Below are 23,248 nucleotides of genomic sequence, written 5' to 3'. Positions count from 1 at the left end.
AAGTTGATATTTGTTGTGAATAACGTATAGTGTGTAATGTGATCGAGGTGAATTTGTTTGGCCATAAATATGAGTATATTTCATAAGACGGAGAAGTGGGTTGTGAGCAAACGCGTGTTGCTAGCGGATGGATATTGTTGACACCTCCAGAGTGTAGGCTGAGCAAATACATTGAGCAGTATCTGATGGGCAAACAATGAGGAAATATAGAGGGTGGTGGGAGAGACGGAGAGTGTGATAGAGAAACTCTGTAGTGAATTTTTGATATTTTATATTTACTAATGTCTGCCTGTAATTTGAGTAAAAATTCCTCCGTGACATAGTAATTCATATTCTTTTTGTCCCAAAATATTTATTCACTTTTCCTTTTTGAAATTTCTCAAAATATATGTCTTTTTCTAAAAATAAATATACTATTTTTCGTCACATTCCCAAATTACTTCTTTTTCATTTGCTTGTTTAGCCCTTTACTCATTATTAAATAAAGATATTACAACTATTTTGAAAAAGAAAAAATATAAAAGTCACGGGTGACATCAATTCTATCATTTTTTATCTGAAAACGGCGCACCCCCGGAAATTTAATAAAACAAAATCTAATCCAACTTTTATATTTAGGTAATTTTGGTCAGTTTTCACGCGTGTTTAGGGCCAACACTGACGTGAATTTAGTGTAGGTATTTAACTCAAACTCGGGTGGAGGGATGGACAAAGTAGGTAAGTAGTAGGTTACTTACGTTGACCGAAATGTTCTTCAGTCAACAACGCATGTGAGTTGGAGCATCTGTGGTCAGTCCGGAGCAAATGTAGAAAATGCGTATTCTGATTGAATTTCTTCGCTACACCCCCTCTCTCTATCTACACGTCACTTTCTCTCTCTACACTCCTCTCCGGCATGAATTTCAACAAGAAGTTAACGTCACTGCCTTTCTAAAAATCAATCAATTGCACAGCATGAGACGAAACTTCTGGTCAAACCAGCACTCCTTCCCTTCTATGGCATTTGACCGCCATCAAATTTCAATATTCATCCCAACCTAACTCAATACATAGACCCTAGCCAGCTCAGATGGGCTATTCTTCATCTTCACCGTTTTCGTTTTCTAGCTCTCTTGCTTGTTGAACGACTCCGATTTGTGGCATCTGAAGATGACCATGTTTGAAGCAATCGAAGAGCCTAAGAAGAGGATCGAGATCAGAGCGTTAGATGCTCTGGGGTTAGGGTTTGATCTGGCGAGCGATTTCAGGCTGAAGTTTGCCAAAGGGTGTTCGGATGGTGGAAGGTTGGTGGTGATTGATGAAGGCAATAAGAGAGACATTGTGATTCCTGGAGGGGGTGTGGTGCGAGATGTACCGGAGGATATTCGGTGCGATAAAGGGGACCGGATTCGGTTCAAGTCCGATGTCCTTGAATTCAATCAGGTGAAGTTTTTGATGTTGTTTTATTTGCTTTTGCATTGTGTTTTGTGTGTGTGGTTTTAGTTAGGGCTATAGTAGCTGTTCCAGTCTGATTGCGTATGTTGAATGTCAAAATTCAGTTAATGATACACATTACTATAAATTAATGTTGTGATCCAGTTGAAAATTTGTTTGGAAATCAAAATATTTGGAAAAAGGGCAGAAAACAACTGCTCAATTTGTGATATAAATTTACACAAGCATTTTCAAATGCATAAAACAAATAGTGACTAAAATGGATAGATAAAAAGCTATTGTAGATATCAAAAACTGGATATAGTTTTGTATGTTCTTCAATAGCCTGCTAGGAAGATTCCTAAAGATGATGATATATGCTAGGAACTTACTCGTCTAGGACAAAAATCTTGCATGCCATGTGACACGGCTAACATAAAGTAAGGGTGCCAATACCATTAAAGGGACTGTGCTCATTTATATGAGCATGAATGGATCATCTTAGCTGTTTCATGGTCAAATGCTGTTTAAACTGATTTTAAAAGGAAATGTAATTGGAGCTTTTAGACTGGGAATATGGGAGCCGCAAAACAAATGTTCTGCGTATTATGCGACATGTCCAACTGGAGTGACCATATGTTTCGTCATCACATTGTATCAAATCAGTATCACTTGAATAAGGAATAGGTTTTCCTGATAGCATATTTTTCTTACGGTTCTCGGTTCTCTACATATGCTATCACTGATATAGCATATTTTTGTCATGGCTTTCCAGACAAACAAAATATTTTGTGGGTTATCAGATTGAGGAACATTTGCTTTTAGGTGGTGGTTGGTAAAATTTCCAAAACAACAAAGCTCTTCCTGGACCTTATATATAACAAGTATTGTAGGTTGAATATATATGTCATCTTCATTTACTTTTCAGTCCACTCATTTATACTCTCTACAATGACATTTTTAGTTTTATGCTGATCTATTGTCCTTTTTGTTTTTGGTTCCATATCATTCTCTTATGGCAGATGTCAGAGTTACTTAATCAGAGATCTTCAGTACAAGGAAAAATACCTTCAGGCTATCTTAATGCTATTTTTGATTTAAGTGGATCCTGGTTCAATGATGCTGCTGATGCGAGATATCTTGCTTTTGATGGTTACTTCATCTCACTGTACTATTTGCACCTAACGGCATCTCCACTGGTACTCCAAGACAAAGTAAAGAATTCTGTTCCATCTCACTGGAATCCAGAATCATTAGCTAGGTAGATTTTCTGTTTCTATTTATTCTATTTATTTATTTTTGATATGTAATGAGGCCTCTGTTAATCTCTAACATTTTGAGATAAGCTAACAAATAGGAAAAATCACTGTGCATTAATAAAAAATAAAAAATAAAAACATTTTTGTTGTTTTGGAACAAAGACAGTAAAGATATGATGACTAATAGGTTTCAATGTCATTTCATGTGTGACATAAACTAATTTGAAATGAAGGAAATTTTAAAAGGATTGACCTGACTTGAGAGTATATTTGCTTCTTAGAAAACTTTTGTTTTGGTGGTATTTGGCTTTGAAGAATAATGATCGCATTTTGAATTCTTTACTTGATGCATGTGCTGGAAAATAATTCCACCTTTCAATTTACTTTTCTGGTACATCTATTATTTCTTAAATTCAAAAGTTCTGAAACATATATTTCGCCTCTGAACAATCTTGGGTTCAATTAAAAATTTGATATCTAGAGAAATCATAATATATGATCCTGCGGATAAATGGAACTAACCCTGAAAACATTGCCAATGATGAAAGTGTGGTAAGCATTTTCTACATTGTATTAGCTAAGGATAGATGCATGCAGATTGTGTTGCTTCTGATGGTTAGTTAATTACAGTTTAGATGTTCTTTCAAACTATTGAGACATGGACTATACCTGGCCTGGGGACAACTTTGGATTTCTTCAATGTAATTCTGCCACCAAAGTGACCCCACAAAATTTCATCGATTTAACAAACTCATTATTTAATTGTAAACATTTGCTTGGATTGCCTTACCAGAAAACATAGACTGGCAGGCTGGCGTTGTCTGTCATGGCTTATATAGGTACAGCAGAGCATCAAAAGCTTTGTAAGCAGCGACACATATTCTCAATTCCGTTTCTCCACATCAAATATATATATTATTTCAACAATCATGATAATGTTTTTAGAAATTGGCATAGTCTTCTTATTGTTTTAAGTTTCTATCCAAGTATTACTCCAATTTTTTATTCTCAACCTTCTCAAGTTATTCTTGAATCATTCTAGGCTGAAAAAAAATTCTAAATATAGTAGTAAAATTTCGGTAGCCGCCAAACCTGTTCGGAAAATATCTCATCAGATCCTTAATTGCATGCTAATAAAGCTGGCATTTCAATTGACTTTTACTTGTACCAAGTATTTTACTTCTAATGCCGCATGTCTAGTCTATGTGTATATAATTTCTATAAGCCTATTATGGCATATTTCACTACAAAAATTAGTTTTGCAATCTTTTTTGCTCTTCTTTTAATAGTAAAGAATTGTTTGATGTTATTCCACCTTAGCATCTTTTTTTCCCCCCGTCTTTATCGGTGAAACCTTAGCTTCTTGTTATTTAAATGAAAACACAGAAACAAATTCAATTAATTGACTTCTCTTTATTCATTTATATATTTTATTTTCTCTTTCCAAGAATTTCAATACATTCTGCCAAATGTTTTCACGGAAATTTTGATCCTTGCATTTAGTAGTTTGTTATTTTTCTGCAAGAGCATATTGTCTAATGCTCTCCCATCCCTCCCTTAATTGTATTACCTTACCAGACTCCAAAAGAATTATAATGACCTCAGCATATTGCAAAATTGTTAAGATGCTACTTGTGAATTAAATCAATCATTCTATATAGTGGCTTGTTCAAATGTCCCATGGACATGTAATGATTCCAGTGTAGTATTTAGAAGGACAAGTTCATCCCCAAAATGTTGCTATACCCACAAATGATTGTAAACACCTGAAATGACACTTTTATTTTTTATTTTTACGAAACACCTGAAATCAGAATCATTTCTAATGTTAGATCAAAGAAAAAAAAAATACTTTACTTTCTATGGAAAATGCAAAGCAAGTCATGGGCACATCGGGTATGAGATTGGTTGCATTTTTCAGTTCTGCAATGTGTATATTAAAATTTGATTCAAGCTAGCTCCCGCTACTTTTGGATAATGCATGTATCATAAGAACCTTTGTTGCATGGACCTGGGTACGTGTTTTGAGTTTCCGAATGATATATATATTTATTCTGTTAAGTATTTTGAGTTTGAGAATGCGCCTAAATGTTGGCTTTATCAAATCCCTAAACCCAAGGATATAGGGACACAATTATTTATATTGTTTTTAAATCTTCTTTTACTTCCTAGGCTGAAATGGTGCTTTTATGTAATATAGTGTTCAACAGGGACAATTTCTCGTTTTGAAGCAATAACTAACAAAGGGACATAGTAAGTTTTTATATCCAAATTGTATGATAGACTTGAATTATAGGATATTCTTACTAGGTGCATATCCGACTAGACATATCATACACCAGCATCATATGTCTGACATGATGATCACTCTTGAGAAAAATCCTTGCAACCTAGGGAGAAACAATAAAGCTGTGCCAGGGGGAGGAAGTGTTGTATTCAATCAGCTGAATGATTTGTTCGCTCTCCTAAAATTTCCCTCTTGCTCACTAAATGCAGCTATGATTTTAGTTATTTCAGGTTTAATGCAACTGATTGCTAACAGGCTCTCTTGGTTTATTGGAGTTAGTGTGCCAATTTGAGTTCATATGCGTGCTGCTGTTAATATGGTGATGGATGCTGATTGGATTTTTTGACAGGTTCATCCAGACTTATGGAACGCATGTAATTGTGGGGATGGGTGTTGGAGGTCAAGATTTACTTTGTGTTAAGCAGAAACCTTCCTCATCAATTCCTCCTGCTGAACTTAAAGGATATTTGGAGGATCTTGGAGATTGTCTATTTTCAGATGGAAGGAGCCCTTCTCTGCTAGAGAGGAAGACAAGAGATGGTAAACAAAAGGTACTTCTAATAAATGTTTTTTTAATTGACTTCTGCTGTGACTGTAAGGCAGGTAAGAAACTGATAATGTGGTCCATTCATACAGGTCCCTGAGGTCTTTAATCGTATGTTGCAATCACATACCATGCAATTTACCAGTGTAACAGAAACATCAAGCAAAGATGTAAGTTGCAGGATACTTCACACATTCTGAATTAATACTATAACAGTTGCAAGCTGTGACTCTATGAACTAATTTGTAATAGGGCCTCACTATTATTTGGTCAAAAAGAGGAGGGGATGTGTTTTCGCAAAGCCACTCCAAGTGGCTCCAGACTGTGGCAGCTAACCCCGAAGCAATTCTCTTTAAATTTGTTCCAATCACTTCTCTCCTTACTGGGATATCAGGGAGTGGCTATCTTAGTCATGCAATCAACTTGTATTTACGCTGTAAGTGCTTCAAAGCTTGGATGCCTGTCAATGAAATACGGTTAATCCATAATTTTTACGGTTTTAAGCCATATCACGTGGACAGCTTTTTCACTATAACATCACTACCACTCGGGATTGCTAAAGCAAATTGTTTTTAATTCCAAAATATCATGGATGGAGTTGTGCAAAATGGTGGAGAATGATAAAGACATCTTCCCAAGAATGTGTTGCGAAATGCTAAGCAAAACATATTTCTCTTTCTAAAAGCCTCCTTGGATCATTTTCTTTCCATTTATTTTTTCCTTTAAGTGGGAGTTCCATATGGATATCCTTGAATTTGTAAGATATATTTCACCAAGTCAAAAACTATCTTCAGCTTCTTTTCAGGATTGTTTCCAAGTCATTTTAGTTTATTTATTTTTACAGAATCATTGTATTTTTTTTTTCCCTGAGTTTTAGTTATATATAATACTTTAACTAAATGTGGTAGATTTTTGGTCAAATGATTCTCTTGTCAGACAAGCCTTCTGTAGAGGATTTGCAATACTTTTTGGAGTTCCAAGTTCCTAGACAATGGGCACCTTTGTTTTGTGAGCTACCTCTTAGGCATCAAAGAAAAAAGGCCTATTGCCCTTCACTGCAGTTCAGTTTCATGGGTCCAAAGATTCATGTTAGTTCTACCAAGGTACGTGTGCACTCTCTCTCTCTTTCTCTACACACAAGCACTTCTATGTATGCGGATTAGTAGTTTGGTTATAAATCATGCTGGATAATAGTATTTCATGTTAGATGTTTCTTGTTCATTTTGTTCTCAATTTGTCTGTGAGATAAAGCCATTCCTACAATAATTGGCATTCACGTGAAGGTTCCTATTGGCTTTGTCCATGAGGATCTCACTTGATGGACAGGTAAAATGGTGGTTGCATTAATGGTTGTTTGAGACCCTTTCCCCCAAATCTCTGCCTTGCATTCCTCCCTACTATCCTTTTCTATACCTCTAAATCGGTCCCTCCCTTTCTCTTGTCAAACTTAGCAATCTCCATCAAGAGCCTATTCTTCTGCCATTCAATATTACCAAAAACCTCCTGAGTCCTCTTCTTTACATCCTCCTTCAAAAACTTGAGTTTGTTAACAATAACAAAGCTTGGGTTTCCTTCCACGCTATTATCAGGTTTCTATATGCTATTAGTTTCCTTAGAGTTTTAGGTTTTCTATAATTACAAATATGCATATATTGCAAAAGCAAAATTTAACCTTTTAATTAATATATCAGATTGCTCTGCAATGTTATTTTAACTTAGTGGATTCACAGTTGTTTATCGTTCCTGAACATTCATAGCTTTCACTTCGTCACAATGTCTATGGATTGCACCAACTCCATGGCTTGACCCTCCTTCCCTTAAAAAATTAACCCCAAATTCTTGCTCATCTGTCCTATATTCTGCATCAACCAACCCTCCTCCCTATCCTCCATCAACTGAATAATCTTGTTATCTTCCTTCCTATTAGGGTCCACCATTGCTGAAGGTTGAAACAACCCCATTATATTACCTCCCGCTCTACTACAACCTGCTCAAACTCAAACGGGTCATATGGCAGTCCCATTTCATCCTCTCAGCAAGAAGATTCACTCACCCTCCACTCCGTAGTAGTGCTATATCCTTCCTCTGATGAATCCTCATATCGAGAACAAGTCTGATCCCCCAATTGACACATTCTTTCTAACCCAATGTGCATATCCAACTCCACCATTAGCACCGCTGCCGATTCACTCCTTGGTTTGATGCCCTTTTTGACACACAAAGTGACTTCTCTATCTTCCTTATTATCACCAACCGAAATGGCCAAATTAACATGAGAATCACCGTGTTGAACATTACCCAACACATTTCAAACCTCCTCCATCATCCCCACTATTTTGCTACACGAACCCCCTTTGACAACCATCGGCGATCTCCCTTCTCTTGCCCTCCAGGAACATCCCCCAGTACCCCCACCGTCGCCCATTCAACCCCCGGAATGAAAAGGAGAAAAGGACGGAAAATCCTTTGGATTGGGCCTATTTAATACCCCCACTAACCTTAATTTGATTCAGAGAATTGGGCTCTGCTCTGCCTGCCTGCCTTTTAGGCCGCTATTAATGGGCCATTTTTGCTTCTGTTGGGCTTGATCTACTCTGGTGTGACCCACCTTCGTGTGAATCTGTTTTCCCAATAAGTTGCCCCCGCGTATCTTGGCCTAATTGCAAAGGCCAACCTCCTTCTAGGAGTCATTCCAACTTATTAAGGGATGGGCCTATCTTCCTGTTATTTGATTTTAAAGTTGGGCCAGGTTGGCTTAGCCCAACTCTCTAGATGGCCCTCCCCCATTCGCATGGACATGGGGCACTCACCGTCTTGTTAATTATAGGGCCCTAATGAGACGACCCAATGTTATGCGTCGAACCATCCCATAGCCAGCTTTTTTTTATTTTAACTTTGGGTTCCTTCTGATGGATAAGTTTGCGATTGAGTTTGGGCCATGCCTAAGCCCGATTCCCTGAATGGCTCAACCCAATCCCCTAAGGTTAGAAATACCCATCTTCTTTTCGCCAATTGGGCCGACATGCAATAACTCAATCTTCTAATCACTTTGGAAGCCCAACCAGTGCGTTTTTTCAAGTTACCCACCTCCCTGTCAAACCTTCCGAGCAGACAGCATTGGAGAGCCTTATGGCCCTCCCTCCTTTTCCTAACTCCTCGTCGGCCTTGAAGGGATTCCCTTGTTCTCAACATAAGATCTTAACATCCCAAGTGGGAAAGGTGAGACAAGTTAGACAACCTTGCCACCTCCAGGAAGGAGCGCCTCTCTCCATTAGTCGTCTGTCTCACCATCCAGGGCAGCTTTCAAGGCTGCAGAGAAGAGTTTCTAGCAAATCAAGAAGTTTTTAACTTCCTCATGATCTTGCGACTTTCATCAGACAATAAGGCGAGACAACCTTGCCACCTCCAGGAAGGAGCGCCTCTCTCCATTAGTCGTCTGTCTCACCATCCAGGGCAGCTTTCAAGGCTGCAGAGAAGAGTTTCTAGCAAATCAAGAAGTTGATAACTTCCTCATGATCTTGCGACTTTCATCAGACAATATTACACTTTGATTATATAAAGTTTAGTTAGCTATGTGCTGTTGGGTTGTTGCAATGTCCAACACTCGTGTTTGTCTGAGACCATGACACCAAATTCAGTGTTCTTGAGTTATTGAGAAATATAAGATATCTATTAATTAAACTATATAAGGTATATTGCCAAAAAAAAAAAAAGTCCTTCACTGCACTCACTGGAGAGAAGGGATCATCGCTGTTGTAAGGTAGGCCGGCTATTTATTAGCCGAAGTGTAGGCTGGCTAATTTATGATAAAACTTTTAACATGTGCATCAGAATACTGGAACATCTTTAATAAGCGTTAGTCGATCTCCGGAGGACAACAAATTTCTTTTCCAACCCGAAATTATTTTTTTTCATTTTCTCCAGTAGAGGAAGGCAATGTTCTCTCTTTACTCTCTTGAGGGGCAAGGGAACATCCAGGTACTTGATAGGAAAACTACCATTTTTTATTCCTCTTCAATTATGTGGAATTTCTGGGAGGAGCTCTGTTCGAGAGGAAGCACTGGCTTTTATCGAAATTCACCTTTTGGCCATTAGAATCAGCTTCTTAGTTTCCGGAAAGATCAGTCCTAGTACCACTTACTGTCTCATAGGTGGAAGAGATGTATTAGCACTCTGAGAGTGTGCTTCTTGAGCTTCATTGTGTATATACTGTACTCATCTTTTTTTGGATATTAAAATTAAATTTACATACCAAAAGTACCCATACTCTCATGGGTCGAGCTTTGAATATTGTTTTCATTTTGACATGATGATGACAATACCGTGGGTTTGTTAGTTCAATAGATGTGAGATATTAGATAACAAATACTCACAATAGATCAAAAGAAAACAAGGTTTGGTAAAGGTGAACAGCCCTATTCAAGCATTGGCGCATAACGGGAGGCTAGCTCAGGAGAATACTATTCCTGTAGTCCTTGAGTTTAGGAGTTAATGATTTGCGGATAGTAGCTTTGGTCGATAGGGTAAGCGCTCATTTCGTTGTTGCTTGCTTTCCTTCTGTTATGAGAGAGGCACTATAAGGCCATTTCTCTTTAGACAAATCACGCCCCATTCATTGAATGAGTTGACACTAAACCTCCTGCTCTTTAAGAGATTAAGGGCTGTCTGCATTACTGAATTAACTATAATTAATGGTACTTGACTATCATTATCTTTGCAAAAAAAAAAAAAAATGACAAAACTACTAACCCTTGCCATTAGTGTACCATTATGGAAATAACAAAACTTATGCCATTTGCCTCGCACATGATATGTATTATTCTGTTATGACAATTTTGCCCTATTTATGATGAATGAGCCATGAATTATTTTGATTGGATTTAATGGTTGTTTACGGATGTTGAAAGGTGACGTCAAGAAGTGGAACAGTGTTTGGCAATTTGGAGTGGTGCAAAAATATATTCTTTATGGAGATATCAGAGTTGGACCATAAGGAAGGAGATTAGGGATTGGATGATGTGGAGAGCAATAGAAGAGAGCAATGCAAGGCGGAGATCGGCGAGATTACCATTATGGTGGAGATATCTTGTCGGCAAAAGTTGAGTTCTTTGTCGCTTGTGGCAGGGGATGGGAATACAAAGTTTTTGTATTGATTCGTGAATTCTCACCAAAGGGGGTAATCACATCGAAAGACTTCAGATCGATGGTAAATTTGCGGAGGAGGACATCAGGCGAAGGAAGAGGTGATAGAGTTGCTTGATGCTTTCCACATGCATGACCACTTTGAGTGGAGTATCAATGCTTCCTTCATTGTTCTCGTCCCTAAAAAGGGTAGGGCTAAGCCAAGAACTTGAGGCCTATTAGCTTGGTGGGTAGTATCCATAAAATTATTGCTACAATCGTTGCCTTACGGTTGAGTAGAGTGATAGATGGCATGATATCAGTTTCTCAGAATGCCTTCGTTGGTGGGTGGCAGATTTTTGGACTCAGTGAGTGTGTGGAGTCCAGGATCTGGAGTGGGATTCAAGGGTTTGTTTGCAAGCTGGATATTGAGAAGGCATACAACCATAGGACTGTTGTTACATCGGTTATCTTGTACGGAGCAAAATTTTATGTGTTAAAAAAGAAACAAGAACAACGCATTCATGTGGCTGAAATGCGAATGCCAAGATGGATGATAGGAGTAACTAGAAGAGATAAGGTTAATAATTAGCATATAAGAGAGAAATTAAGAGTTATGCCCATCAGTGAGAAAATAAGAAAGTAAATTTAGGCTGTATGAATATATTCAATGCAGACCAATAGATGTGCGGGTGAAAAAGGAAGATTGAGATTGACCAAAATTAACATGGAGTGAAGTAATAAGAAATATTTGTTTTAAAAAATAAATCTGATAGGGGAAATGACTTATGGTAGAAAAGAGTTGAAAAAGACTATCAACATAGCCGACCCGTTTATACGGGATAGAAGGCAAGGATGAGGATGATTACTAGTGAGTCATGAAATATCGATATCCATCAATGCATCATGATATTTTTGTGATATATATGCGATAGTTTTGGGATTTTCAAAAACATCAAACCATCATTTTCAGCTCATTGGTATTTGATAATCAATATATTTCTACAAATTGATTTCTGATTTAAGAGTGGTAATGTAAAGGCAGACTTCACAGTTGACAAGTGCACCAATAAATTAGTTTATTTATTGGTTATTCTCTTCTCAAGCGGCTTTTTGTTTTTTCTTTATATTCTTTTAATTTCCTGGAATTCTTTCATCTTTCTTTTCTTCCAAAGGACTTCTGTTTCCCATTTCTCTCCCTTTTACTCTGTTGAGATGGTAATTTTTTTCCTCTCAAAATAAAGATGGAAAACAGAGAGAGAGAGAGTACGCTATAACCTTCATTACTGTCCGTGTGTAGGCTTATCATTTTTTGAAATATACATTTTCTATCCAATAAAAAATTAAGAAGTGAGGTCCTTTTGCTTACTCGAATATCCCTTTGAACAATACTACAATGATAGACATGTTTGAACAATCAATGGGGGACACCTTCACCAACATTTAAGCTCGATGCCTTGGGAATTTGTTAATATATGCCGCCGAAAATTTGTTTTATCCTTCTAATGATTCTTTCTTCAAAAGTTGATTAGTCTTGCCTTTGTTATTTTTCCTTGAGCTTCTTGTCAATTCTAGAGCAATTGAAACTATAGTTTCTGTGGATTTACCTGCATCCTTGTAGATTGTCTTGGTACAATATGAATGATTCCATAGGCTTAATTTGGAGTTTTTGGTAAGAAATGGACTCCGTCTAGTTGTTTTGTCTAGCTGACATTTGTAACAAATACATCCTGGAAGAACTTTTTATTTATTTATTTATTTTTGGTAAGTAGAACTCCAGCATAAAATTAATGCTTGCAGTAGAACTCTAGCATACAATTGCATGTATTAACTGATTCAAAGTTCTCCTCTCTCTGACTGTTTCAGGTTTCAAGTGTTCAAAAACCGGTTATTGGCCTGCGCTTGTACTTAGAAGGGAAGAAAAGCAACTGGTTGGCAATACACATACAGCATCTCTCAAGTCTTCCAAATATAATGACATCTGCTAGCGCCGCTGAGATGAGGCCATGCGAGTGGCGAGGTTCAGATGATTATGAAGCTAAGGACCAATTCCTAGAACCAGTCAAATGGAAGAGATACTCGAATGTGTGCTCATCGGTGGTTAAGCATGACCCAAACTGGATACAGGGAGAATTGGGTGGTGGTGTTTTCGTTGTAACTGGTGCACAGCTCATCAGCAAGGGAAAATGGCCAAAGACAGTTCTTCACCTTCGTCTGCTGTATACCCACCTACCCAACTTTACCGTCAGGAAAACAGAGTGGGCTGCCGCACCAGAAGCTTCTCGCAAGTCAAGCTTCCTGACAAATCTAAGTACGACTTTCACATTCACTCAGCGGACAATAACCGATGGACCGAAGCAGCTTCCTGCTGCAATGAACTCCGGTGTATATCCAGACGGCCCACCAGTTCCAGTTCGCTCAACAAAGTTACTTAAATTTGTGGATACAGCGGAGGTTGTGCGAGGCCCACATGACACCCCCGGACATTGGTTGGTAACAGCTGCTAAGCTAGTTACCGACGGTGGTAAGATTGGCTTGCATGTAAAGTTTGCATTATTGGAAAATTCACAGGAATCATAGTTTCATTGTGTACATGTGATGTGACTGGGATGTAATTTAGGTAAATTATTTTCTTTGGTTTTTTGGTTCATTTTAGTTTTATTTTCATCTGAAGATAACTTTGAGGATAAAATTTCACAGCTTTGTACAGAAGAAGCAAATACTTAGAGAGTAGATGCAATTAGGAGTTTTTCCCCTTATACAATTTCTTGTGTTTCACTGATTTATACTATATGTATAAGAAGTTGATTTTTGTAAATTATTAAAGTGTGTGCGCGCGCGCGCGCGCGTCTTTTAACCGTATCTTTTAAAACGATCTCTGACCGACAATTGATGCTATCTATTTCGAACTGCTGCACATCATGTCTTCTTTCACAAACTATCTGCCCAACAATTCACTAATGAATCTGACACTTGTATCGTAAATAAGGGTGTTAATTTGGGCTCAAGTCATGAATTATGAGGGAATTTAGATTTATGTGTTGTTTGATAAAATTGAAAGTTTGAATGCTAAAATTTTAATGGCTAAATTTAAATACATAAGGAGTATATTTTTAATACGTCTTTGATTTTTAAGTGTTTAGTGTTGGGACAAGAATAATTTTTCTATTCGAATTTTACCAAAAGCACTTAAATAGATAATTATTACTTATGTCATTTTTCCTATCCAAAATTGCATTACCAAAAGCACTTAAATAGTTAATTAGATAATTAATTGTTGAATTGAGTTGTTAAACATCATCTTAATAAAAGTATTGGAAGCGAAATTTAGAATGCTTAAAATAGTAAGAAAGTGAGATTCAATCCATCAAATTGGGTGGTTGCATGTTAGATATGTTTACAGTGACATGATGACCTAGTATCAATCACTAATTAAACAGGAACAAAGAAAAGTATTCCATCTTTTTCACGTGCCTCATTTTCATCTCCTCCACTGCCGCAACTGGAGTTTCAATTGGATTTTGATTGTATTTGAAGAAGAATAGATTGACAATTTAGAGGGGAGAGAGTGAGAATTTTAGAGGGAGAAGAAAAGAAAACGGTGGGGGAGAGGGGAGCCATGACGGAGAGGGTGGGGACCGGTAACGTTTATGTTATGTTCGGTAGGAAAGAAAAAAATTAGATAGAAGGAAATGATGCATAAGATATCCCAATAGAAGAGATTGTGTGTTTCATTCTTTTTGTTCAGTTAGATAGAAGAGAAGATAATAAACTAATAATTTACCATGTTTGTTAAAAGGAATTTTTTTTTTTTTTCAGATGGGTCTAACCGATAATAATTTACAAATGGGTCTATTTCTATATATATATATATATATATTAAGTTTTATGATTTTTAGATGGCTCTATTTACAAATGGGTCTAATTTGTATTTATTATTATTATTATTATTATTATTTTAAGACACATGCAACCTTTTTATTGCGGCACATTAGCTAAGCATGGCTAAGGGCAGTCCATCCATCATAATATCTCCAGAAATAAAATAATAAATGAAAACAAATTTCTGAAAACAAAAACAAACAGCCAACTTTTTGGCTGGTGAGAATACGGTCAAGATGGTTCACCATTTGACAGATTCTCTAAGCTTGGGAATCATCAAGAACAGTACTCAATAGCTCATTAATACCTGATAGGCACAGATGCATGCTAGAGCTTAAGAAGCCAAGCAAAAATAAAAATATATATATATATTAAAAATTAAATTAACGAAATCCGACATTTTTATTGCAACTGTTTGATAGCAACCGACATATTCGATGAACCACATACATTATTACATACTGGGAGCCATTAAAATTTACAAATTATTGTTTGTCTAATTTCGGCAGTTGATGTGCAGGCGAGGTGTTCCATGAAAATTTACCTCTTTTTAGTGAGACCTGAAATTATACATGGGGCTTATCTGTTGTGCTACACATACCTGCGAGGAGGAGCATCTTAAATAGCAGTGTGTCCTTAACTGGCATCACAGCAAGCAGCACGGCTGAACAATGGAGGCAGCACTTATCGGGGTTGAGGACGTGTCTGGACAATGAAGATTTCCTTGCCAACCACGCATCCTTCAACATCCTGAGGGCAGCCAAACTTTCGCTCAAGGAAGAAACCTACAGCACAAAGGCGCTGACCAAGCTGACGCCGAAAGATTGGGTCCAATGTCAAGGGTTTCTTGCTATAATCTACAGTCAAATGGAGAACTTCCCCATCAGCAGGACCCGAACCAAGGACCACCATCTCCTTGCTGAAATTTGCAAATGCCAATGTGCTCACCAGACCATCAAACTTTCCTGAAGACAAACGCCATGGGGTGCCTCGGGTGCCCGAAGCTAGTGTTTCGCCAAGCCCAGGAGCAATCTCAGCCTCAACAGAATTTTCGTCATTGTCTACCGGGCTTAATGTGTGGAGTACAAAGGATAACTCAGGTGAAAGCATTTCTTGCACAAGAACGGCCATTGCAGCCTCCTTCTGAGGTACTCCAGCAGCTCTACGGCTTAAAACTGCTCTTCGAGTGTAGAGTGAAGCCCATACTCGGCTAACAGCATTCCCAAAAGTTATTGGATTTGAAGGACTGACATTCGGAATTGATTCATAAAGTCCGGCAGCTGACATTCCAGCCAAGTCTTCAACATTAGCACTTGAACGGACAATCAAACGTGCATTGCCTGGAAATATTCTCCCTAGGTTTTTGATGGTGTCCTTTGGAGGCTGCAGAGAGGAGATCAATTCCTGGAGTTGGTCGCAGAGTCTGTCAAGTTCGCCACCTTCCAATTTGGCTGTTTCTATCTGTTCCACCAAGCACCTAAAGGTTTCCATGGACTTGCTTTGCTCTAAAGCCAGCTCCATCGAACCAAAAGGTAATACAGCTCCTGCTGGGACATTAAATGAAGCTGGCACTCCTTGGTCACTGTGGACTGCCATTGAGAAACTACACCCATTTATATTTTACACAATAACAATGCATGCAATGAACATACTTACTAGGTTATGGTCTGATACTGCAGAGTTATTATATCTAAATCACATATAGTGATATACATAGTAAATCAGGATATTTGAATAAAACCCTGTTGCATATACAGACACATATTGCGCGCGCACATGCAAACATGTATAGATTTGATGTCTACGAGAGAGAGAGAGAGAGAGAGAGAGAGAATGTTTGATCAAATATAAGAAAAAACATGAAATAGCTTGGCCTGCAACTCACTTGAGGAAAACCATAGAGAAACACTTTCACTAACCGAATTCAAACATTTGATGTGTAGTTCGACGAAAGCACCATAGATTAAAGCTTTTGTATTCCTTTCAACCGTATGAACCTAATTCTTGCTCCATGGTGGAGCTGAACAGTTTTTCTGCGGTAACTGGATTGAAGAAATATAGTGTGTCGTGGAAGAATTTTTGTAAGCGTGGTGTCCAACTGTTGTCTGCATTTAAGTAATTTAGAAGAGTCTATGCAACATTAAGGCAAAATAATAAGTTTGCATGTATGTTTGCATTTATTATTATTGAAGATTTAATAGAGGAATCAGTGGAGGAAAATCCTTTAGTAATTGATATTTTTCCTATTATTGAAGGTTTAGTGTTACTAGAGGAATAAGTGGAGAAAAATCCTCTTTGTTTCCTATTTTCTATCTCTTTCCATTCTCATCATTTCTTCTCCCATATAGAGGAGCCTCCACCATTGTAATGTGAATGATTTGAGAGATTATCATAAAAGTGATGTCCTTTGGGCCCTTTGTGCCGTGGATGTAGGCCCTAGTGGCTGAACCACGTAATATATGTGGGTTCTTCTTGTTTCATTTCTCTCTTCACTTCTCTATTTCATTATTTACAACAATTATTTATGCATGGATGTATGCCCATTTACATAATGACCATGTGCATAAACTCGGAAAAAATGTTGTTTTCTGCTATGGTCAAAATGAGTTCATTTCATTCAAGGAAAAAAAAAAAAAAAAAAAAAAGGGCTCATTTCAAATGCAACATACAAGAGATTAAAAAGGCCTCTTATGCACAAGTCACCAAGATACTCCTTGTTCCATACCTCAAAAGAGTTCAGCTTTACATGCATAGAACCAGATCAATGCGTTTACCAAAAATTAAGTAACAAACAAAGCATTCATATCGTCCCCATCTAAATTACACTATTTCTCTTTCAATTCTGAAGCAATAACACCAATGGTTGTCGCCTAGTGGTACTTCCTCACTTTCCAAAGTAGAAGGTCGAGGGTTCAAGTCCCCATAGGGACAGAGTGGGTGTGTTTCTTGCCAATGAAAATAAATAAATAAATAAAATTTCTGAAGTAATAACAAGAAAGTTCTTTTTGATACCTACAAAGAATACAGCAAATGGTTATGCATATCCACACAGCATGACATGGCTGTAATTGCATATACACAAGTAAATTGGGTACGCACTGTTCTAGTATAGTGGTAATATTGGAAGTCGATTTGTAGTTTTAGCGTTTTGTTTCATCTTTTCATCTAAAATGGAGAGGAGGCATGGATATGCATTCAGATCAACGGTTAAATGTGTTGACATGCCTGTCCATATTGACACAAGCCCCGACACTATATGTGGATTAAACAAAATATGACCAAAAGCTCAAGCCATTGCATAAAAAATTACCATACAAAAGAAATTTCTTATTTCCTTTAAAATATTCTGAATTTTAGACATTTATGCAATTGGGAAAGAGAAATGGGTTTCATACTACTGTATAAGATACTGTTGTCCTCGGGATACTAAAAAGCAGCAGACATAAAGAAAATAATTTAAAACATAAATATATCCACAAAAGTTGGTAAAATTTTAAAACAATTTAGAAGGCATTACAAATCATGGTGCTGATAATGACGGCACAGAAAGCAAATTAACATTCCAGTCACTGAAAAATCTATTCTTTATGAAGAGAAAAAAAAAAGAAGGATGCGTTGATATTCTTCAAAGAAGGAAAGATGCGATCTTGGGTACAAAATATGCTACCTTTATCAGAAGCCGCTGCCAAAGAAGCTAGGTGACCACAAGCAGCAGCCTTCGCACCAGAAGTTTGTATATCTGCATCAGCAAGCAGTACAACGCCTCCAGTAGATTCAACCTGGAAGAAAACACTTACTTTACCAAATTCCAAACTAAACTCAAGTTCAATAGATGGTGACTGCCAGCCTGACATGTTTGGATTGAGGAACCAGAATCAGTATGTAAAAATTATTACCTGATTTGAGTAAGGGGTTTTGACAGAAGACCAGGATGAATGATTTTCCCCTGGGATTCCAACTGTGGATGAGCCGTTAGTTGAAAGATTCTTTACAGGAGAATCGCCACTTTGAGCATCCGACAAAGATGGAATTATATTAACACACGTTGAAGATGCTTCTAACCTAAGAAAGAATAGTTAAAAGCCAAAACATCAGATTGTGTGACGCGTGAATAATAATCAATACTCATGGTAACGAAAATCTGATCCTAGATGGTGTGAAGTCCAGAAAGACGACCTCACATATTTTCCATTGAGTTTTTGCAACTCAACAACTTTGTCATCATCTTCACATGTCACAAATACAACATTCTCCTGCAGATTGCGAGAATAATTCATGATTATATTACCTTCATAACTACATGAAAACATGATACTCTCAAAGAGAATGAAGTATAAGACTAACTTGTCGTGCCCTAACACCAAGATGAGATAAGTGAGGCAGCTCCTGCAGAAGTACAACTCCAACTATATTGCTCCCGGCAGCAGTTACCTGCCAGATGCATCAAATGTGAGAACATTTATTCCTCTGCTGCATTGTATTTACAGTCCAATGATTTATAGATAAAAACATATAGCGAGACAGGAAATATTCCTGACCTCTTCATCTCCATCTGCTTTGCTGACCACAAGAATAACAGGTCCGGTTACAGATGATGGCAGTGTCCCAGGGACAATGCTCTCAACCTAAAATCAAATAAACTTAGTGCCATGTGAATAAATGTCGGCTAAACGGAATTTATGTTAGGAATACAGCCATAGTGCATTTAGTTAGGGTTGAGGGAAACCTAACGAAAAATTGTAGTTCTGATTATATATAAAAAAAAAAAGATGACAAAAGATCATTCAAAATTTGTTCTTTTATAAGAAACAATACATATTTGGATGTATAAGAAATTAGAATTAAACTTATGCCACAGTAGGAAAAATATAGCATTAACTATAGTTTCTTTGCATCACACAAGTGTTTTTGATTCTCTGAAGTTTGAAAAGCACTTAGAAATACAAATAGAAAACTTCAACACTTTCAAGTTAAATGTGATGTTGGTATAGCCTAGTTGACTAAACTGTGCAAGGTCATAACCAACAAAAATTGGTATCAGTTATTTTCCCCATCAGAAAATCGGTAGAAAGCTTAGGAAGAGGAAACATTTTCATACTACAAACATAAAAAAATAAATAAAATACTAATAATAATAATAATAAATAAATAAGCAAATCAGAGGGTCTCTATGTTGTGAAATTTAAAATGAAAGGAATACCCAAAAGATATATTGATTTAAACAATAAAAATTATGACCACAAGAACAAACTTAAAAATGCCAATTATGTAGGCAACCGATTGATCCAATTGTCATAGATTTACATGGATAAAACCCAATACTCTTACAATTTTCATGAATGGACAAATTCAGGAAAGGAATCATGTTATATGGTGTGATTGACAACAAGAAGAAACTGACCACTAACTGATCACTAACTATGAATAGATTTTGTAATATAAAATAAGTTAGGATGGTAAAATTAATACTAAAACCTGGATTTTGATTCAACAAACACAGAATGGATATGCTGGAATAGTAAAATATATATATATATTAGCCAAGAGCTAGCAATTAGCAACCAGTTTTGTTAACATAATTTTCTTCAGTCACAAAGGGAGATTGATGAGGACATTGCTGAAAAATACAGCTCAATGGATTTTGTGGGGAAGTGATTCTATAGTGCTACAAGATCGAGAGATGAATCAAATTAAAAGAGAAGTATAAAAATACGGGTACAAGGCCACCCATATTCCACAGTACAGAATGTGTCATGGAACAAAAAGAAAACATCCATATAATACATAATTAAATGAAGATGTAAAGGTGGATGATCAGTAAATATCAATGCATTGAAGAAAGATAACTGGCTGGAATAATTTGGTCATGTTTATTGAAGACAAATACTGCCTCAAAAAGAAGGGATCTCTTCCAAGTTAACAAAATACGAGGACAAGAGGACAGCAATAAATACATAGGTGAAGATAGTGCCAGAGAGTGTATGAAGTGCATGCTTGCCACTCTATTAAAAAGTTATTTTTGTTCCAGTTAAAATTATTTACGACCCTTGGAGTTCTAGATTGATCTTGGGGAGCTTTTTGGGCTAAATTTTCAAACCAAAAGGGCTTCTCCAGAAAAATTGGGATTAGTTAATTAATGTAAATGGGATTTAAGAAGAAAGCCCATCTTTTGGAAGCCCGTGTGGGTGTGAAGCAAACTATCTCAAGGCTAACCAACTACTAAAGTTAAAAAGGTTGAAGTCCATCTTTATCCTAAAAAACCCATTTCGCCGTCATTCCTTTATTTTATTGACAAATCTTGATCTTTATATGTTAAAAATAAAGTACACATTGCTAGAAGACAGACATGGCACGTTGAGGCTTTTGGGATTGTAAAAACGATCTGGAAAAAGAAGAGGCGCTGCAAACTCTTCGTCATCATCTTCTTCTTCCTTTTTATATGTTGTCTTCAGATTCTCCATAGTTATTGCAAACACACATTACATCTCCACTTTGAATTCATGTTCTAGTTTTCTAATTGCATAAATTTTAAGAAATAAAAATCCCTAATTTTTTCATGACGTGTTAGAATTTTTTTTATTTTTTTGAAGTTCCTTTTATATATTTTTATTCAATTCTGGACATTGCCTCATAAAAGCTCTGGTTTATTCATGATGTGTCCATAATCCAGCTCTCATTAAACGCTTCTTTTTTTAGAAGTTAAAGGAAAAATGTCTTCTAAGGAAGCACATCCCTTCAAAATCCTTGCGAGTTGCAACCTAAATAAACTGCACCAAGCAAGCCCTTAATGTCTCTTGTATGGCACAACTCTCCAACTCTTTTTGTTCTCTCTTTTTCCCTAATAAAAGATATGATCCTTGACTGAGATGATCGCCATGCAAGAATGCGTGAGGCCAACTTTAAAAATTGGGACAAGACTTTGTTGCATTAAGATGACTTGTATGCTTTTCATCTATATTAGCATGAGCACTCAATTTAATGCTCCCAATATATGGGACAATGTTCTTAATTTTTGCAAAAAACTATCATCCTGAAACTTCAATTAGACACCTGACTCATTGCATTTGACGGAAGAGAGAGAATGAGAGATTTACTTTTCTTTCTTCTTTTCACATTAATAGTGGGAAAAAACCAGGAGCAGTAATAGTTGGCAATAGCTATCATGCAGGCATATTTTTTGAATTGAGGCAACATGAACCAGAAATGCAAATGGAAGAGTTGATTTCCAAATACTTAATTCAATAATTTTATTATACAATATTGTATGGGTTATTTTTCAGAAAAAAATTCATTAAATGCAATTAGGGACAAAATTTTGTTAACCCATTATCAGTCTAAATGATTTCTTAACTGCTTCAATTCACTTCACTTTTTCCCCCTTCTCTTCTTGGCTTCAAAATTAAGAAAATTTCAACATCTCAATTATAGAGCACGCTCGAATTAAAAGTTTACATATTTTGGATAAACAAAAATGAAAAGGTAAAAATTTTAATTCATGTGCTGGAAGTGGGAGTAACTGAGTACCTGTATTAGGGTTCCAAAAGCAGCTCCTGGAACAAGGACATCCCAACCCTGAGACCTAAGTGTGGTTCTGATAGCTTTTAAAAGAAGCGTACAAAGTTTTGAAACCTGAAAAATTACACTAGAGATGACATTATCCATGCAAAGTTAGAAGGCAGTAGTAGTTCAATAATCAATTATCCAAATGTATATTCAATAAAACCAGTATCAGAATTAGAAGGCTGATAATTTATAGCATATAAATTACAGCTTTAATTCAACGGGAAATGTATAATAGCACTACCATACCCAGCACGAATTTCAGCTTCAGTGTATGTCCTCACACTGTTTTCAGGAATTCCAAGAGCTTTCCCTAATGTCTGCAAGATTCAGGAATAACATCAGGTCAAAACCCCAATTATTTTTTTATAAAAATCTAGCACATATTCAGGAATAACATCAGATCAAAACCCCAATTATTTTTTTATAAAAATCTAGCACATGTGCACTATAGGACTCACTTCAGATGCTAAATACTTTAATACAGGGGGCGATAAGCCCTGAAAGTTATTCTATGATGTTCTCTAGCGTAAGACAAGACAACAGAAGCATCCAGCTGCAGACTGAGTCAATTTACAACAATATAAAGTGATGATATACAAGTTTCATGCACAATATGGACTCCAATCCGAACATAGAAACAGAAGCTATACCTGGACTTTTGAAGGAAATATCTGAAGAAGTGCCTCAGAATATTCTTCCGTCAGCCTCCGAGATCTATCAAGGGTAGCTTTGAGCCTTAGTGCCCAAACTGTCTTACCATCTTCACTACCTTTATAAGATCAACATAATGATGTTTAAGAAGCATTAGCTGCATTACTACATTGAACTAGTCGAATACTCGGAAGATGTTTAGAAAGTGTTACGACATTGAAGCAATCAAATACCTTCTCTTTCTAAAAGACCCTTTTCTTGCCATGCCAGAAGTTCATTTCCAATAGCAGCACATTCTTCAGGCTTCCAACTGGATAGCCCCAGCTGACGAATGCCAAGAATGAGAGCTCTAAATGGATTTTCCCAAGAGCTAACATTCTTTGATTCCACATTCTCTGCAAGCCAATGAACCCCTCCCAGAGCTTCAAGTGCATTGAGAAACCTATACAGATCAAGTAAAAAATGCATTAGTCCAAAAAAAATCTCCAATCTATTGTACAACCTGTAATAGAAACGATTTAAATAGAA

The 23,248-nt window shown here is 36.8% G+C and overlaps 2 protein-coding genes across 2 annotated transcripts in view; one reads left to right on the top strand and one right to left on the bottom strand.

Annotated features, from left to right (window-relative positions):
- Window positions 1-748: 748 nt before the first annotated feature.
- LOC132298155 (MACPF domain-containing protein At1g14780-like) lies at window positions 749-13,486 on the top strand. Its single transcript, XM_059794959.1, has 7 exons — window positions 749-1,422; window positions 2,436-2,674; window positions 5,309-5,510; window positions 5,596-5,673; window positions 5,756-5,939; window positions 6,440-6,606; window positions 12,491-13,486. Exons 1-7 carry the CDS (start codon window positions 1,150-1,152, stop codon window positions 13,202-13,204), a joined length of 1,857 nt encoding a protein of 618 aa, XP_059650942.1. The 5' UTR covers window positions 749-1,149; the 3' UTR covers window positions 13,205-13,486.
- Window positions 13,487-14,857: 1,371 nt separating this feature from the next.
- The window catches only part of LOC132298139 (phosphoglucan, water dikinase, chloroplastic), a 34,688-nt gene continuing 26,297 nt past the window's right edge, over window positions 14,858-23,248 (bottom strand). Inside the window, exons 10-19 of the mRNA XM_059794958.1 lie at window positions 22,954-23,162; window positions 22,720-22,838; window positions 22,316-22,386; window positions 22,031-22,148; window positions 19,045-19,131; window positions 18,851-18,937; window positions 18,683-18,759; window positions 18,403-18,568; window positions 18,174-18,285; window positions 14,858-16,095 (exon numbers count right to left, since the gene is read on the bottom strand). Of these exons, the coding sequence (XP_059650941.1) occupies window positions 15,191-16,095; window positions 18,174-18,285; window positions 18,403-18,568; window positions 18,683-18,759; window positions 18,851-18,937; window positions 19,045-19,131; window positions 22,031-22,148; window positions 22,316-22,386; window positions 22,720-22,838; window positions 22,954-23,162 (1,951 nt within the window). The 3' untranslated portion in view covers window positions 14,858-15,190. The remainder of the gene's footprint in view (window positions 16,096-18,173; window positions 18,286-18,402; window positions 18,569-18,682; window positions 18,760-18,850; window positions 18,938-19,044; window positions 19,132-22,030; window positions 22,149-22,315; window positions 22,387-22,719; window positions 22,839-22,953; window positions 23,163-23,248) is intronic.

Source organism: Cornus florida, unplaced genomic scaffold (assembly GCF_030987335.1).
Source record: "Cornus florida cultivar Cherokee Brave unplaced genomic scaffold, ASM3098733v1 CherokeeBrave_3.0.0_Hap2_Chr01, whole genome shotgun sequence".
Classification (NCBI taxonomy): domain Eukaryota; kingdom Viridiplantae; phylum Streptophyta; class Magnoliopsida; order Cornales; family Cornaceae; genus Cornus; species Cornus florida.
This window is presented reverse-complemented; position numbering and strand designations above follow the sequence as displayed.

Coding starts and splice junctions, on each gene's coding strand:
- LOC132298155 (XM_059794959.1), top strand. CDS start 1,150: ATGACCATGTTTGAAGCAATCGAAGAGCCTAAGAAGAGGATCGAGATC. Junction 5,511..5,595: donor CAAGAGATGGTAAACAAAAG/GTACTTCTAATA, acceptor CCATTCATACAG/GTCCCTGAGGTCTTTAATCG. Junction 6,607..12,490: donor TTCATGTTAGTTCTACCAAG/GTACGTGTGCAC, acceptor TGACTGTTTCAG/GTTTCAAGTGTTCAAAAACC.